The following is a 15,226-nucleotide window of genomic DNA, read 5'->3' on the forward strand; positions in this document are numbered from 1 at the left end:
ATCACGCACATTACCAGAGCCTCAAAATTCCTGAAGGAACCCCACATTCCTATACAGTCCCTCGCACCGACAACCAGGCGACATTTCCTGGTGGATCTTTACACACTGAGAAACTCCGGCTGGAGAGGGGCTTTGTAAAATGTATTTCCTGATTGTAGTAAGGAGGCTTATGATTGGTGGAGAAAGCTAAATATGATTGGTCCATTGATCTATCCATTCACAAAATCACAAAAATAGGATACGTATTTTGTTTTAAATATGTCCAATCAGAATCATTGTTCTCCCATTCCTCATTAGCATATATCTGTCATACTGTCTATATAATGAGCGGACGGACAGGATTTGGTTTATTTCTGTGTGAAATTGAGATTGAAGATGGTTGAAGAGAAGAAGAAACCAGTTGCTAAGAAGGGCGCCAAGAAAGCGGTGAGTAAACCGGCAGGAAAGGGCGGCAAGAAGCGGCGAAAGTCGAGGAAGGAGAGTTACTCCATCTACATCTACAAAGTGATGAAGCAGGTTCACCCCGACACCGGCATCTCCTCCAAGGCCATGAGCATCATGAACTCGTTCGTGAACGATATTTTCGAGCGCATCGCGGGTGAGGCTTCCCGCCTGGCCCATTACAACAAGCGCAGCACCATCAGCTCCCGGGAGATCCAGACCGCCGTGCGCCTGCTGCTGCCCGGGGAACTGGCCAAGCACGCCGTGTCGGAAGGGACAAAGGCGGTCACCAAGTACACCAGCTCCAAGTAAAACCCCGCAATCGACTGAAAAACACCCGAAACACAACGGTTCTTTTAAGAGCCACCCACAATCTCTCTGAAAAAGCTATACGATTGCTCCACTTCTAAATTTATGATTTTTACTGTGAAGAATTTTGAATTATCTAATTGTTATTTTCTTTTTGTTTCAATCACAGCGATTCTCGGTAATGTAGATTTAACCCTCGTTCAATTATTGAGTCAGGTTAATAATGCCTCATCAATTAATGACTTGCCGATTACCCTCGGCGCTTTGTTTTAAGACGCGTTAATATTCGACCCCTTTCCCTGGTTTTCGAGAGAGTGTAGAGAACGCAAATGCGTGAATAATCGATCAGTTCATTTCCTATCAGCCCCGGTTGTGCTGCAATCTTCAGTCTCGACACTGGCAAAAATGTTCAATTTTGTCTGTCATAAATATCTACAATATACCGTCCGTTTGCAGAACGATGTAAATGGGACTTTCTGCGGCTGCTGACCGGGTTTCATAAAGGATCGAGATTGATCCCCGGATCACGGATTCTAAAAGCGATTTGGAACATGGGATAAAATGTGAAATAGTCCCATCAGGGACGCGTATTTTTAAAACTTCCAATTCGTACTATGTTCTAAGAAGTCCGTTCTTTTTCATTTCTTTTTAAAAATTTGGCGGGCTTTTAAAATTTGAAAAGAGATCGGTTGAAATATCAAAATTTGGCGCCGTTTTTTTCCGCCCTCAGCCCGTGGAGTCTCCGGATTGGTGAGTTCAGTAGATATCTGATTGGTGATATGAACAACATTATGAGACGCAGCACAAAGTGACCAATCAGCAATGCCCGCAGCACCATTCCTCCCGAAGCTATAAGAGAAGCGAATGTGAGAGGATTTCCTCATTCTCTGTGAAAGTGTTTGTGAGATTGTGAAATGTCTGGAAGAGGAAAGACCGGCGGTAAAGCTCGCTCCAAGGCCAGATCTCGTTCCTCCCGGGCTGGACTGCAGTTCCCGGTGGGCCGTGTTCACAGGCACCTGAGAAAGGGCAACTATGCTGAGCGTGTGGGTGCCGGAGCCCCGGTCTATCTGGCTGCTGTGCTCGAGTATCTGACGGCTGAAATCCTCGAGCTGGCCGGTAACGCTGCCCGGGACAACAAGAAGACCCGCATCATCCCCAGACACCTGCAGCTGGCCGTCCGCAACGACGAGGAGCTCAACAAGCTGCTGGGAGGGGTGACCATCGCTCAGGGCGGTGTGCTGCCTAATATCCAGGCCGTACTGCTGCCCAAGAAAACCAGCGCCGCTGCGGGCTCGAAGACCAAGTGAAGCGACCATTCTTTAATCTAATAACCCAAAGGCTCTTTTCAGAGCCACTCACAGGATCATTGAAAGGGCTGCTCACTGTCAGGAGATGGAGTTATTGTAACGTTGATTCCAGTTTTATGACACTAAAAGATACAATATCAGTTCGATGAGTATGAACTGAGCTGTAACTTTCATACTAATCCTAAATTTTCAATGTCAGATTGAGAATACTGTGCCAGTTACAGACTGATCTCCATTTTACATCCATATCAAAATTCTCACTCTGAATCAGAATCAGTGTTACAGATCAAATCGATCAGTATAACCTGAGTTACACCCGCATCCCAAGTGAGTAGCAGGTTGAAAGATACATTATCTTTCACAAATGTGTTCACAGTGACAGCCATTTAACACTGGGCCATAACTTACAAATATTGTTTGCTTAATAGCTACCACATCAGTGGTCTGTAACTGAGCTGAAAATTTGCATCGAATGAATCAAAACGTAAACAATCCCAGAGACTGAACGTTATACAATGAATCCCATACGCAGCCACATACACTGAGTGACAGTGACTGACAGATAGACAATAATTCTCAACACACGTTCAGTGCCAGATGCTGAAAGAGGCAGCTGTTTTTTTTTCTCCCGATATTCATTCATGGGATGTGGGCATCGCTGGCTAGGCCAGCATTTATTAGCCATTCCTAGTTTCCCTTGAGTAGATGGTGGTGAGCTGCTTTCTTGAACCGCTGCAGTCCATGTGGTGTAGGTACACCCACAGTGCTGTTAAGGGAAGGAATTTCAGGTTTTTGACCCAGAAACTGTGAAGGAATGGCGGTATATTTCCAAGTCAGGGTGGTGAGTGGCTTCGAGGGAAATTTCCAGGTTCCTATATGCCTGCTGCGTCCTTCTAAAAACTGGTTGTCGTGGGTTTGGACGGTGCTGTTTCAGGAGGAATGGTGATTTCTGAAGGGCATCTTGCAGATGGTACACACTGCTGCGACTGTGCATCGGTGGTGGATGGAGTGAATGTTTTTGAATGGGTTGCCAATCAAGTGGGCTGCTTTGTTTTGGGTGGTGTCTAGCTGCTTGACTGCGATTGGAGCTGCACTCATCCTGGCAAGTGGAGAGAATTCCATCACACTCTTGACATGTGCCTTACAGATGGTGGGTAGGCTTTGGAGAGCCAGGAGGTTTGTTACTTGCCGCAGGATTCCTAGCCTCTGACCTGTGCTTGTAGCCACTGTATCTATATGCCTAGTCCAGTTCAGTTTCGGGTCAATGGTAACCACCAGGATGTAGATAGTTGGGAATTCAGCAATGGCAATGCCATTGAATGTCAAAGAGCGATGATTAGTTTCTTTCTTGTTGGAGATGGTCGTTGCCTGGATCTTCATTGGTGCGAATGATAATTTCCACTTGTCAGGCCAAATTTGGTTAATGTCCAGGTCTTGCTGTATTTGGACATGGACTGCTTCAGTAGCTGAGGAGTTGCGAATGGTGCAGACTATTGTGCAATCATCAGCAAATATGCCCATTTCCCACAGTTGATGGACAAAAGTCATTGTTAAAGCAGATGAAGTTGATTGGGCCTTGGATATTCCCCTGGATAACTGACATCCTGGGACTCAGATGATTGATCTCCAACGATCACAACCACATTCCTTTGTGCTAGAAATGACTCCATCCAGCGGAGAGCTTTCCCCCTGATTCCCATTGACTCCAGTGTTGCTAAGGCTCCTTGATGCCACACTCTGTCAAATGCTGCCTTGATGTCAAGGGCAATCCATCTCGCCTCCCCTTTGGAGTTCAGTTCTTCTGTTCATGTTTGAACCAAGGTTGCAATGAAGTCAGGAGTTGAGTGGCCCCGGTGGAATCCAAATTGAGCGCCAGTGCCACTTGTTAGCACTGTTGATGACCCATTCTATCATCTTAGTAATGATCGAGAGTAGACTGATGGGGCAGTAATTGGCCAGGTTGGATCTGTCTTGCTTTTTTTATAGAGGACAGGCCTGGGCAACTATCAACATCGCTGGATAGATACTAGTGTAGTAGCCATACTGGAACAGCTTGGCCAGGGGCGCAGCAAGTTCTGGATCACATGCCTACAGTGCTATTGCTGGAATATTGTCAGGGCTCATAGCCTTTTCAGTGCCCAGTGCCTTCAGACGTTTCTTCGTATCATGTGGAGTGAATCAAATTAACTGAAGATTGGCATCTGTGATGCTGGGGACCTCCGAACGATGCCGACATGGATCAGCCACTCAGCACATCTGCATGAAGGTTGTTGCGAATGCTTCAGCCTTATCTTTTGCACTGATGTGCCGGGCTCCTCAAACTTTGACAATGGGGCTATTTGTGAAGCCTCCATTCATGACTGAATGTGGCAGGACTGCACAGTTAGATCTGACCCGTTGGTTGTGGAATTGCTCAACTCGGACTACCACTTGCTGCTTAAGTTGTTTGGCACAAAATTAGTCTTGTTTTGTGGCTTCAGCAGGTTGACACCTCAGTTGTAGTTATGTCTGGTGCTGTTCTTGGAATGCCCTCCTGCCCTCTTCATTAAACCAGGGTTGATCCCTTGACTTGATGGTAAGGGTAGAGTGGAGAATATGCCGGGCCATGAGGTTACAGATTGTGGCTAAGTACAATTCTGCAGCTGATGACCCACAGCACCTCATGGATGCCAAGACTAGAGGTGTTAGATCTGTTTGAAATATATGCCATTTAGCAGGGTGGTAGTGCCACACAACACAATGGAGTGTATCCTCGATGTAAAGATGTGTCTTCATCTCCATAGGGACTGTGCAGTGTTTACTCCTACCGCTCCTGCCATGGACAGATACATCTGCCACAGGCAGGTCGTTGAGGATGAGTTCAACAATGTTTTTCTCCTCACCATCTGCTGCAGACACGGTCTGCGGTGGTGCTACAAGGATATTTTTGGTGATGGACCCACCCAGCTTGCGTTCTGTGCCCTTGCCATCCTCAGTGCGTCCTCCAAGTGGTGTTCAACGTGGACGAGTATTGCTTCATGAGCTGAAGAGTGGATAGTGGGCGTCACTATGTTTAATCTGCAAGGGGTTTCCTTGACCATGGTTGACCAGATGCGGTGAGACTGGAATCGATTTTGAGGACTCCCAGGGCAACTGTTATATCTGCTGGTGATCTGTCCTTTCAGTGGTGGTGGTATCTGGGAGATTATCAGTAATGTTCCCATGAGTATGACTATGTGAGGCTGTTGCTTGACTAGTGCCAAAACGTTATTAAGGATTGACAGGGATTCCAGTTGATGCTAAGTGGTTTATTCGGTTTTATTCGTTTCATAGAACTGAGTGGCATGCTGCCATTTTAAAATCGTGCACATTGTTATTGGCCTGTTTGAAATATATCCCATTTAGCACAGTGTAAGTGCCATACAACACAATGAAGTTTAGGTACCAGAGCAGGTTTCACCATTTATTGTGGTGAGATTCAAAACCCCGGAATATTACTCTCGATCAGCAGCAATACCAAGCCACCACTGCTGATGACACGCCAATTGTACCACTGATAGATTTAGAGAGAGTCCAAGACTCACATATGCTATCTGGTGCTGACTGATACAAATGGAAGACCACACACACAGACACACACACACGTGACTGAAAAGCAATAAATGAATCCCACAATTCCATACAGTACCAGGTAATTATAGATAGAGAAGTAATCCCACTGACAGATAGAGAATTAATCCCATACTCACAAAAAGCACGAGGAACTGAAAGACACATATGATTCCCACACTGACATAGCATCACAGACATAGAATGCAATTGACTGAACTAGAGTGAATATCAATTCACTCACAGTACGAGAGCTTTATATATATATATATCCTAGTGATAGATCCGAATGCCTGCCAAACTCATACACAGCTCCAGAGAATAACAGATGCAGACTGATTGCTGCATTCCCATGCAATACCAGAGATTTCAGATTCAGAATGATTTCCACATTCACATGCAATAGCACTGGCTGATAAAGAGTCAAATACACACTCAAAGTAACATGCAGTAGTTAAATAGTTTTAAGGCAAAAGTAGATAGATGCTTGATAAGCAAAGGGGTGAAAGGTTATCGGGGGTAGAATGGAATTTGGAGTTGAGGCTAAAACCAGATAAGCCATTATCTTCATGAATATCGAGCAGGTTTGAGGGACTGAGTGGTCTCTTCATGCTCCCAATTCGTATGTTCACACACATCACCTTTAAGAGATTCAGAAAGAGTCGCAAATTCACTTACAATCCCAGAAAGTGACTGATAGAACAAATCCCTTGCAGGAGAGAGTTCATGGTCAGAAGTTGCTGAACTCAATGTTAAGTCTGGAAGGCTGTAAAGTGCCTACTTGGAAGATGAGGTGCTGCTCCTTCAGTTTGTGTTGGGTTTCACTGGAACATTGCAGCAGGCCAAGGATGGACATGTGGGCATGAGAGCAGGATGGGATGTTAAAATGGCAAGCGACAGGAAGGTCTGGGTCATGCTTGTGGACAGACTGAAGGTGCTCCACAAAGCGGTCACCCAGCCTACGTTTGGTCTCTCCAATGTAAAGGAGACTGTAATGGGAGCAGCGAACGCAGTTGCCCAAATTGAAGGAAGTGCAAGTGAAGCGCTCCTTCATCTGAAAGGATTGTTTGGGCCTTTGGATGGTGAGGAGGGCGGAGGTAAAGGGGCAGGTGTTGCACCTTCTGCGCTCGCATGGGAAGGTTCCATGGGAGGAGGCTGAGGTGTTTGGAGTGATGGAGGAATGGACCAGGTTGTCCCGGAGGGAAAGGTCCCCACAGAATTCTGACAGTGGGGGTGAGGGGAAGATGTGTTTGGTTGTGGCATCATGCTGGAGTCAGCAGAAATGGCAGAGAATGATCCTTACTAAGCAATCCTGATTGAGCTGAGAATTACAATTGCAGTGTGAACTAGAAGGGCAGAGTTTTAAAAATAAGGGATCTCCCATTCAAGATGGAGATGAGGAGGCATTTCTTCACTCAGATGATTGTTAGTCTTTGGAATTCCCTTTCCCTGAGAGCAGCGGAGGCTGGATCATTGAATATATTCCAGAGTGAAATAGACAGATTTTACAAGCAAATCAAGGAATGAAAGAGACAGGCAGGAAAGTGGAGTTGAGGCCATAATCAGATCAGCCATGGTCTTATTTATGGCAGAGTAGACTCGAGGGGCTGAAAGGATCCTCTTGCTCCTATTTCTAATATTCTTATGCCTGTAAGCTCTTCCCCATTCTGGTTCCTTTTTCTTTGCACGTTTGGTTTTAATCTCATTTTTCTCTTGTTTATGCTTTCGGATGGCAGCTGTTCATCATTCCTCCATTCACACTCCTTTAGACTCATCTCTGGTTTTTGTTACTTGTTCCTTTACCATTCCCTGTACCCTTGCAGCACTAATTCTTTTGCCATTGAATCTCTCCTGCCCTCTACCCTGCAGACTGAACCACAAGACAAAAGGTGTTTACTAAATTCACTAACGAGTAGCGAAGGAGAATTAATTAATAATCGGACAGTAAATGAACGTCTAAAAACCTCGCAATATGTTAGAGGCAGGCATTCAGTTCGAGGAGAATGGTCACACACATGCTACAGTTTTCACCTTAAGCAAGTCCGATAAGGAGGGAATGAGCGATAAACTGAACTCGTTAAAATTCGATCGGCGATTAACAGATAAAACAAGACTGGAAACAAACAGACACTCAAAGAATTATTTAGTACAATATGTAGAATGCAAGCCCGAGGGAATGAAACTTCACGTTCTTGGTTCATGATGATTTGGGGGTCAGAATTCCTTGTTTTGAGTTAGCGATTAAGAAGGAACCTGTCCAAATATTGATTAACTGTGTCTTTGACGTGATGCTGTCTCTGCTATGCTGATACTCTCGATGGGACATGTCGAAGGGAGGACACTGTTGTCACCTTAGCATGGTGAATTACTGCAGGGTGTCCGGTAGATCGGACATACTGCAGCTTATACATATAAACTTCATTATATACATTTTTTCCATTTAAGGGAATAGCTTTTGCTCTTCAGGCAATCATAGCGTGTTAGAGAACAAGAGAAGGCCACTCGGACCATCATGCCTGTGTCAGCTCTTTGGGAGAAATGGGATGAGAGGAAATCTAGGCTTGTGTGTGTTTGCCGCATTTGCGGTTTGTGTTCTTGTGTGAATAAAAAACATGACAGAGGTTTGTTGCAGACTGAAGTGGTTACTGGAAGCGAGCAGCCGATTAAAATTCCTGTGGATGGTAAAGAAATATCAGATATATTTGTGGGGAGAGGCCAAATATTTTTTCTGCTTTTAATGAAAACATAAATAGCAGAGAATGGTTTCGATCCATCGACCTCTGGGTTATGGGCCCAGCACGCTTCCGCTGCGCCACTCTGCTACTTGCTGATAATTTCCTGCTACGTCTTGTTGCGCAAACGCAACATTCATTCCTGTTTTGTGGTTGAACAAGAGCTCACGAATTCGGCGGCTCCCCCTGGCGACACAATTCCACTTTGCAACACTCCCAAGAATGTAACAGACAGACAGAGGACGACACAGAAGAGCAGTAAGAGACAGTCCGCACACACGACGATAGGAAGGCAAAGGAGCATGGAGTGAATCACCATTTATGAATCACCACGCATTCTCTCTTGCATAAATATGCCCCACATTCGTAAGGAATTTTCTGTTGCCTAAATTAGCTCCCTGTGCATGTGTACTCTTGTTGAAAGGTGTTGCGCTGTTTAAAGTGCTTTCCCGTTTTTTATTAAATATCTTCCCTGCTGTGCAACTTTGCTGTCTGCTTGGAACTGTGTTCACTGCTGAGTTCGAATCCCACCACGGCAGATGGTGGAACTTGAATTCAATAAAACATCTGGAATTAAAATTCTAATGATGACCATGAAACCATTGTCGATTGTCGTAAGTATCCATCTGGTTCATTAATGTTCTGTAGGGAAGGAAATCTGCCGCCCTTAACTTATCTGGCCTACATTTGACTCCAGACCCACAGCAATGTGTTTGACTCTTAAATGCCTTTGGAACAAGGGCAATTAAGGTTGGGCAATAAATGCTGGCCGAGCCAGCGATGTCCACGTTCCACAAATAGAAGAAAAGAACTCTGCACTCTGCTATAGAACTGTGCTCTCTGCTGCAGTTCTGTCCTGTCTGATGTGGAACTGTGCTGTCTGCTGTGGAACTGTTGAGACATATTCTCTGTTGTGTAAAATACTTCCCTGCCGTGCAAATCTGTTCCAGGCTGTATAACTACGATGCCACTTGTACTTTTTTTCTTCTCCATTCTGTAAAATGTGACCTGATCAGGTGTTCCCTGTTGTCCGAAGATATTACCTGTTGATCTTTGAAGACGTTTTCTGTGGGTAAATATTTTCTTCCTGGTCTCATAATGTCCCCCAGTCGTGTTAAGATGCCTCGTGTTATGTTTAGAATTTCCCATTTCCTATGTGAAAATCGTGATTTGCCACAACTGGACAATTGTCAAATCTAAATTGCATCAATTAGCCTCTGGTCGTGATTGTGATTGTGGGATACATATCATATCCATCAAACTCTGTTACTGTATGTGAGCGAGATTTGTCCTGTATCTGTCAGTCACAGGTAGTGCCTCTGAGTGTAGGATTCATTCTGTATCTCAGTCGGTGGAACAGTTTGTGAGATAAAGGCAAAATACTGCGGATGCTAAAAATCTGAAACGAAAACAAAAAATGCTGGCCTGACAGCATTTGCGTAGAGAAAGACAGGGTTAACGTTTTGTGTCCGTATGACTGTTCTTCAGAGCTGAAGAAGAGTCAGACTGATTCATAATGTTAACTGTCTTTCTCTCCACAGATGCTGTCTAGCCTACTGCGTCATTCCATTTTTGTTGTTTTTGGACAGTTTGTGAGAGTGGAATTCCTTCTCTATGGGTCAATGTTTGGTACTGTATGTGAGGGTGGGCTTAAGTCTGTATCAGTCAGTGGTACAGAACGTCAATGTGGGAATCATTCTGTATTTATAAATTCTCATCACTGTTAGGGAAAATGGGATAAATTCTGTATCTGAATGTCTCTGGTATTCTATGTGAGTTTTGGCAGCATTATTCAGCACTCAGTTTCCCATACTTTGTGGGAGTTTGGAATTAATTCCTTTTCAGTGAGTGGGATTGTGTGGAAAGTATGAATCATTCTGTGTTGCACAGTCTCCCATAGCAATGGACTGGTCAGGTGCGCAAAAATGTGCCAACTGGAATTCTACCTGGTTAAGTGTGAGGTGATTCACTTAGGGAAGTCAAACAAGGCAAAGAAAAATAAACTATACTGTTAATGGGAGAATGCTCAGAGTTGTAGAGGAAGTGATGGTGTTAAAGTGAATGTCCACAGCTCCTTGAAGATACCAGCAGAGGTCGATAAGGTGGTTCAGAGGGCATGTGGAATCATTTCCCTTATTCGCTGACTATAGAATAAAAGAGTGGGGGGAGGGCGGGTAATGCAGGAACTGTATAAATCATTAGGCCACAACTTGAGTACCGTGTGCCTTCTGGTCATCTTATTACAAAAAGGATGTAATTGCTCTGGAGAGAATACAGAGGAGATTTATTGGGATGTTGCCAGTACTGGAAAAATGCAGCAATGAGGATATGTCAGGTAGGCTGCAGTAGTTCTCCATGGAACAGAGGAGGCTGAAAGGAGATTTGATTGAGATGTACATAATTGTGAGGGGCCTGAATAGAGCAAATGGGCAGGGCCTATTTACCTTCTCAAAGAGGTCAGAGACCAGGGTGTACAGATTTAAAGTGATTCGTAGAAAGATTGGAGAGGAGCTGTGGATGTCATTTTCACTCAGAGGTTAACCAGGGTCTGGAACTCACTGTCTGAACTTGTATCAGGGGCAGAAACTCTCAACTGATTGAAAAGGTGCCTGCATATGCTCCTCAAGTGCCATAACCTACAAGACTATGGACCAAGTGCTGGAAAGTGTGAGAATCATGATATATAAAAAAGTAAAGATGCTGTGTGTGAACGTATTATTTTTTCTCTCAGCAGCAAATTGCTGTGATCCGGAATGTGTTGCCTGAAAGACTGGTTCAATCAGATTCAAAAGTAAATTTTAAAAGGGAATTGGACAAATGCAGAAATGAAGATATCTTCAGTGCAAGCAGAGGAGTTGGACTGATTCGGTCTGAAAGAGGTGGCACAGATGCTATGAGTCCAAATATCACCGACTTCGCTAATATTATTTTTGAAATGGTGAACAATATAACCCAGGATTCCACGCGTCTGGGAATACGCCCTATCTCCATCTGAAGGGTCTCACTGCGCAGCTGCGGGAAGGCCCCGCCAGCGGAAAACGCCTGCTGCGCGGAGCATGCGCAGTGCAGCACCAGGAAGCTGAATGTGGGTGATCGTCGCCTCATTAACACCAACTCTCAGCGCCGCCGCCGCGGGGACGGGGAGCGGGTCGGCGCCGTGAAGCCGATGGTGCAGCGCCTCCCCCATCCTCACCGCCGCTTCCCAGATTCTCCCGTTTGCACCGAGTCTTTGATGCGGTAACAGAGAGGGTTGGGGAGGGTGATGCTGTTCATGTGGTTTACATGGATTTCCAAAAGGCATTTGATAAAGTCTCACACAACAGACTTGTCAACAAAGTTACAGCTCATGGAATAAAAGGGACAGAGCAACATGGATATGGAATTGGCTGAGTGACAGGAAACAGAGGGTAGAGGTGAATGGTTGTTTTTCAGACTGGAGGAAGGTTTAAAGCGGAGTTCCGCAGGGGTCGGTGTGAGGACCCTGCTCTTCCTGATATAAATGAATGTCCTAGACCTTGGTGTACAGAGCATCATTTCAAAATTTGCAGAGTTCATGAAAGTTGGAGGTATTATGAACAGTGAGGAAGATAGTGTTAAACTTCAACTGGATATAAGCGTAAAAACAGAAAATGCTGGAAAAACTCAGTTCTGACATCATAATCTGTGGAGTGAGAAACAGAGTTAACTTTTCAATTCTGTATGACCCTTCTTCAGAGCTAAAGATATAGACAGGATATAGGCAGATTGGTGGAGTGGGTAGACAAGTGGCAGTGGTATAAGTTTGGGATCAGAATGCCTTGGGGCCGACCCTGGGGAATATGCACACTCTGTGCCTGGGAAAGTCAATGCATTGGATACAGCGGTTTCTCGGGCACAGAATTGTGGGAGTTGCAGCCACCATGAGCAGATGTCAGTAAGTGTTTTATTACAGGCTGATTGTCCTGAAATGTGAACTCTGTTTCTCTCTCCACAGATGCTGCCTACCTGCTGCATATTTGCAGAATTTTCTGTCTTTATTTAAGACTCCCAGCAGCCACATGATTTTGACAGTGAATTATTGCAGGTGTTGCTCACAAAAACAAGGCCAGAAACACAAACTGACAAATGAGGCGTCCTTATGCATCAGGGTGGATGTTGGGCATGGAAGTCGGTCTCTCGCTTTCTGTGAAGGTATGTTCTTGTTGGCTGACATTCAATTGGAGCGTAGATGGAGGAGTAGTTGATGTGTTTCACCTTGAGTACTTTTGAGACCAGTAGAGCCTATCTATTTCTGATAAAAGGATACAAGCAAAAATCATTAGCTGTTTCCTGTACTGTAAGAGACTGACAAAGTAAATTCCATACTCTGATTTGGTGACAGAGAGTGACAGACTGAGTTAATTCCACTCAGAGTCATATACTGTAAGAGAGATTGACAGGTAGTTCATTCATAGAATCATAGAATGGTCACAGTCCAGGAGGTGGCCATTCAGCCTGTCATGTCTGTGCTGATTATATTCATCTTGTGCCACTTCACCACCTTTTCCTGTAGCTCTGCACATTTTTCCTTTTCAGTTAATCCAAATCTCTTTTGAAGACACTGTTTGAACCTGCCTCCATCACACTACATATGAACATAAGAAGTAGGAGCAAGAGTTAGCCATTTGTCCACCCTAGCCTTCGATGCCATTCAATAAGATCATGGATGATCTGATTGTGGCCTTTGTTATTCACAATAAGTGGTTGTGGTGGAAGAATTAATCCAGGCTGGTCTTTTTGTTCAAGCTGGTTTATTTTCAAGACAGCTCCTCAGTGCTACAGACTTCCAAGTAGCTTCCCCACAAAGTGTTTCAGCTGTATCTTTTTATTCTGTTTAGGTGGGATAATCAATGCCCGTCACCTGTTTAACTAACAGTAACAAGGCTTTTGTCATTCAAAAATCTGTCTAATTCAGCTTTGAATATATTCAATGACCCTGCATCCACTGCTGTCTGAGGTAGAGAATTTCAAAGATTAAAGATCCATTGAGAGAAGAAATTTCTCCTCATCTTTGTCTTAAGAAGGAGACCCATCATTTTGAAACTGTGCCCCCCCCCCTCGTTCTAGATTCCCCCATGAGGGGAAACATCCTCTCAGCATCTTTCCCCCTCAGAACATTTTAAGATCTAATAAGATTACCTCTCATTCTTCTAAACTTAAATGACTATTGGCCCAAACTGCTTAATGTTTCCTCAAGGGACAACCCCTCATCCCAGGAATAAACCAAGTGAAACTTCTCTGAGCTACTTTTTTTTTTGGAAAAATATACTTTATTCATAAAATATCTGAAAGAACATTACAAAACATTTCCAAATGGCCATCACAAAAAGTGCAATCAAATTCAACTTTTCCTCATGGATCACGAGGAGCAATTAATACCAGCAATGAACATTACAGTATTTTCAATATGGTCATCACAGTCAGTCAGACAGTGCAATGGTATTGGAGTTATCGATATACAACATGTTGCACTTTGAAGTGCTTCAATATAATTGAGACACATGTAGCTTTCACTATGTACATTCCTTGTGAGTCATACAGCCGAGGGGTCTATACAATTCCCAGCCCCTCGGTGCACTATGGCAGAAAGGTCATAGACAGTGACCTTTCCTCATTGCGCCTTTGTGGCGGCTGCCCCAAGCTTTAGTGCATCCCGCAGCACGTAGTCTTGGACCTTGGAATGTGCCAGTCTGCAACATTCAGTCGGGGGCAACTCTTTGCACTGGAAGATCAACAACTTTCGGGCAGACCAAAGGGCATCTTTTACCAAGTTGATGATCCTCCTGCTGCAGTTGATGTTTGTCTCGGTGTGTGTCCCTGGGAACAGCCCATAGAGCACAGAGTCCTGTGTCACAGAACTGCTCGGGATGAACCTCGACAAAAACCGCTGCATCTCTCCCCAGACTTTCCACAAAGGCACATTTCACAAGGAGGTGAACAATGGTCTCTTCCCCACTACAGCCACCTCAAGGGCAGTGTGCGGAGGGGGTGAGACTCCTGGTGTGCAGGAAGGATCTGATAGGGAGGGCCTTTCTCACCACCAGCCAAGCTACATCTTGGTGCTTGTTGGAAAGTTCTGGTGATGAGGCATTCTGCCAAATGACTTTGACAGTCTGCTCGAGGAACCACCCGGCAGGATCCACCCTCTCCTTTTCCCGCAGGGCCTCTAAGACATTATGTGCCGACCACTGTCTGAAGGACTTGTGGTCAAAAGTATTTCTCTGCATAAATTCTTCCACAAGGGACAGGTGGTACCGCACGGTCCAACTACTTGGAGCGTTCCGCGGCAGCGTGGCCAGACCCATCCTTCGCAACACCCGGGACAGGTAGAACCTCAGCACGTAGTGACACTTGGTGTTTGTGAACCGGGGGTCTACGCACAGTTTGATGCAGCCACACACAAAGCTGGCCATCAGAATGATGGCGATGTTGGGCATATGTTGCTCCTTCGACAAAATGACCAAAGCTGTACACAGTGTTCGAGCTGTAGTCTCACCAATGTACAGTTGCAGCAAGGCATCTCTGCTTTCATTCTCCATTGTCTTTGCAATAAAGACCAACATCCATTTGCATTCCTAATTACTTGCTCGAACTACATGTTAACTTTTTGTGATTCATGTCCAGGATCTGTCTGAACCACAGTATTTTGCAATCTCTTCACATTTACATAATGATCTGCTTTTCTATTTGTCCCACCAAAGTGGAAATCCTCACATTTTCTGACAGTATAGTCCACGTGCCACATTTTTCCCACTGACTTAACATATCTATATTGTTTTGTAGATTCTGTGTCCTCCTCACAACTTCCTTTCCCACCTATCTATGTATTGT

The 15,226-nt window shown here is 44.8% G+C and overlaps 2 protein-coding genes and 1 non-coding gene across 3 annotated transcripts in view; 1 reads left to right on the forward strand and 2 right to left on the reverse strand.

The window, feature by feature from the left end:
• LOC144670280 (histone H2B 1.1-like) overlaps positions 1–15,226 on the reverse strand; it is a 495,251-nt gene that overhangs the window by 16,655 nt on the left and 463,370 nt on the right. The gene's annotated exons all lie outside the window — the stretch shown is intronic.
• Positions 373–778, forward strand: LOC144670383 (histone H2B-like). Its single transcript, XM_078532864.1, has one exon. It carries the CDS (start codon positions 376–378, stop codon positions 751–753), a length of 378 nt encoding a protein of 125 aa, XP_078388990.1. The 5' UTR covers positions 373–375; the 3' UTR covers positions 754–778.
• Positions 8,396–8,467, reverse strand: trnam-cau (transfer RNA methionine (anticodon CAU)). The gene has a single exon. It is a non-coding gene; the product is annotated as a tRNA-Met (tRNA).

This window comes from Cetorhinus maximus, chromosome 31, assembly GCF_964194155.1.
Source record: "Cetorhinus maximus chromosome 31, sCetMax3.hap1.1, whole genome shotgun sequence".
NCBI classification, from domain to species: domain Eukaryota; kingdom Metazoa; phylum Chordata; class Chondrichthyes; order Lamniformes; family Cetorhinidae; genus Cetorhinus; species Cetorhinus maximus.

Coding starts and splice junctions, on each gene's coding strand:
- LOC144670383 (XM_078532864.1), top strand. CDS start 376: ATGGTTGAAGAGAAGAAGAAACCAGTTGCTAAGAAGGGCGCCAAGAAA.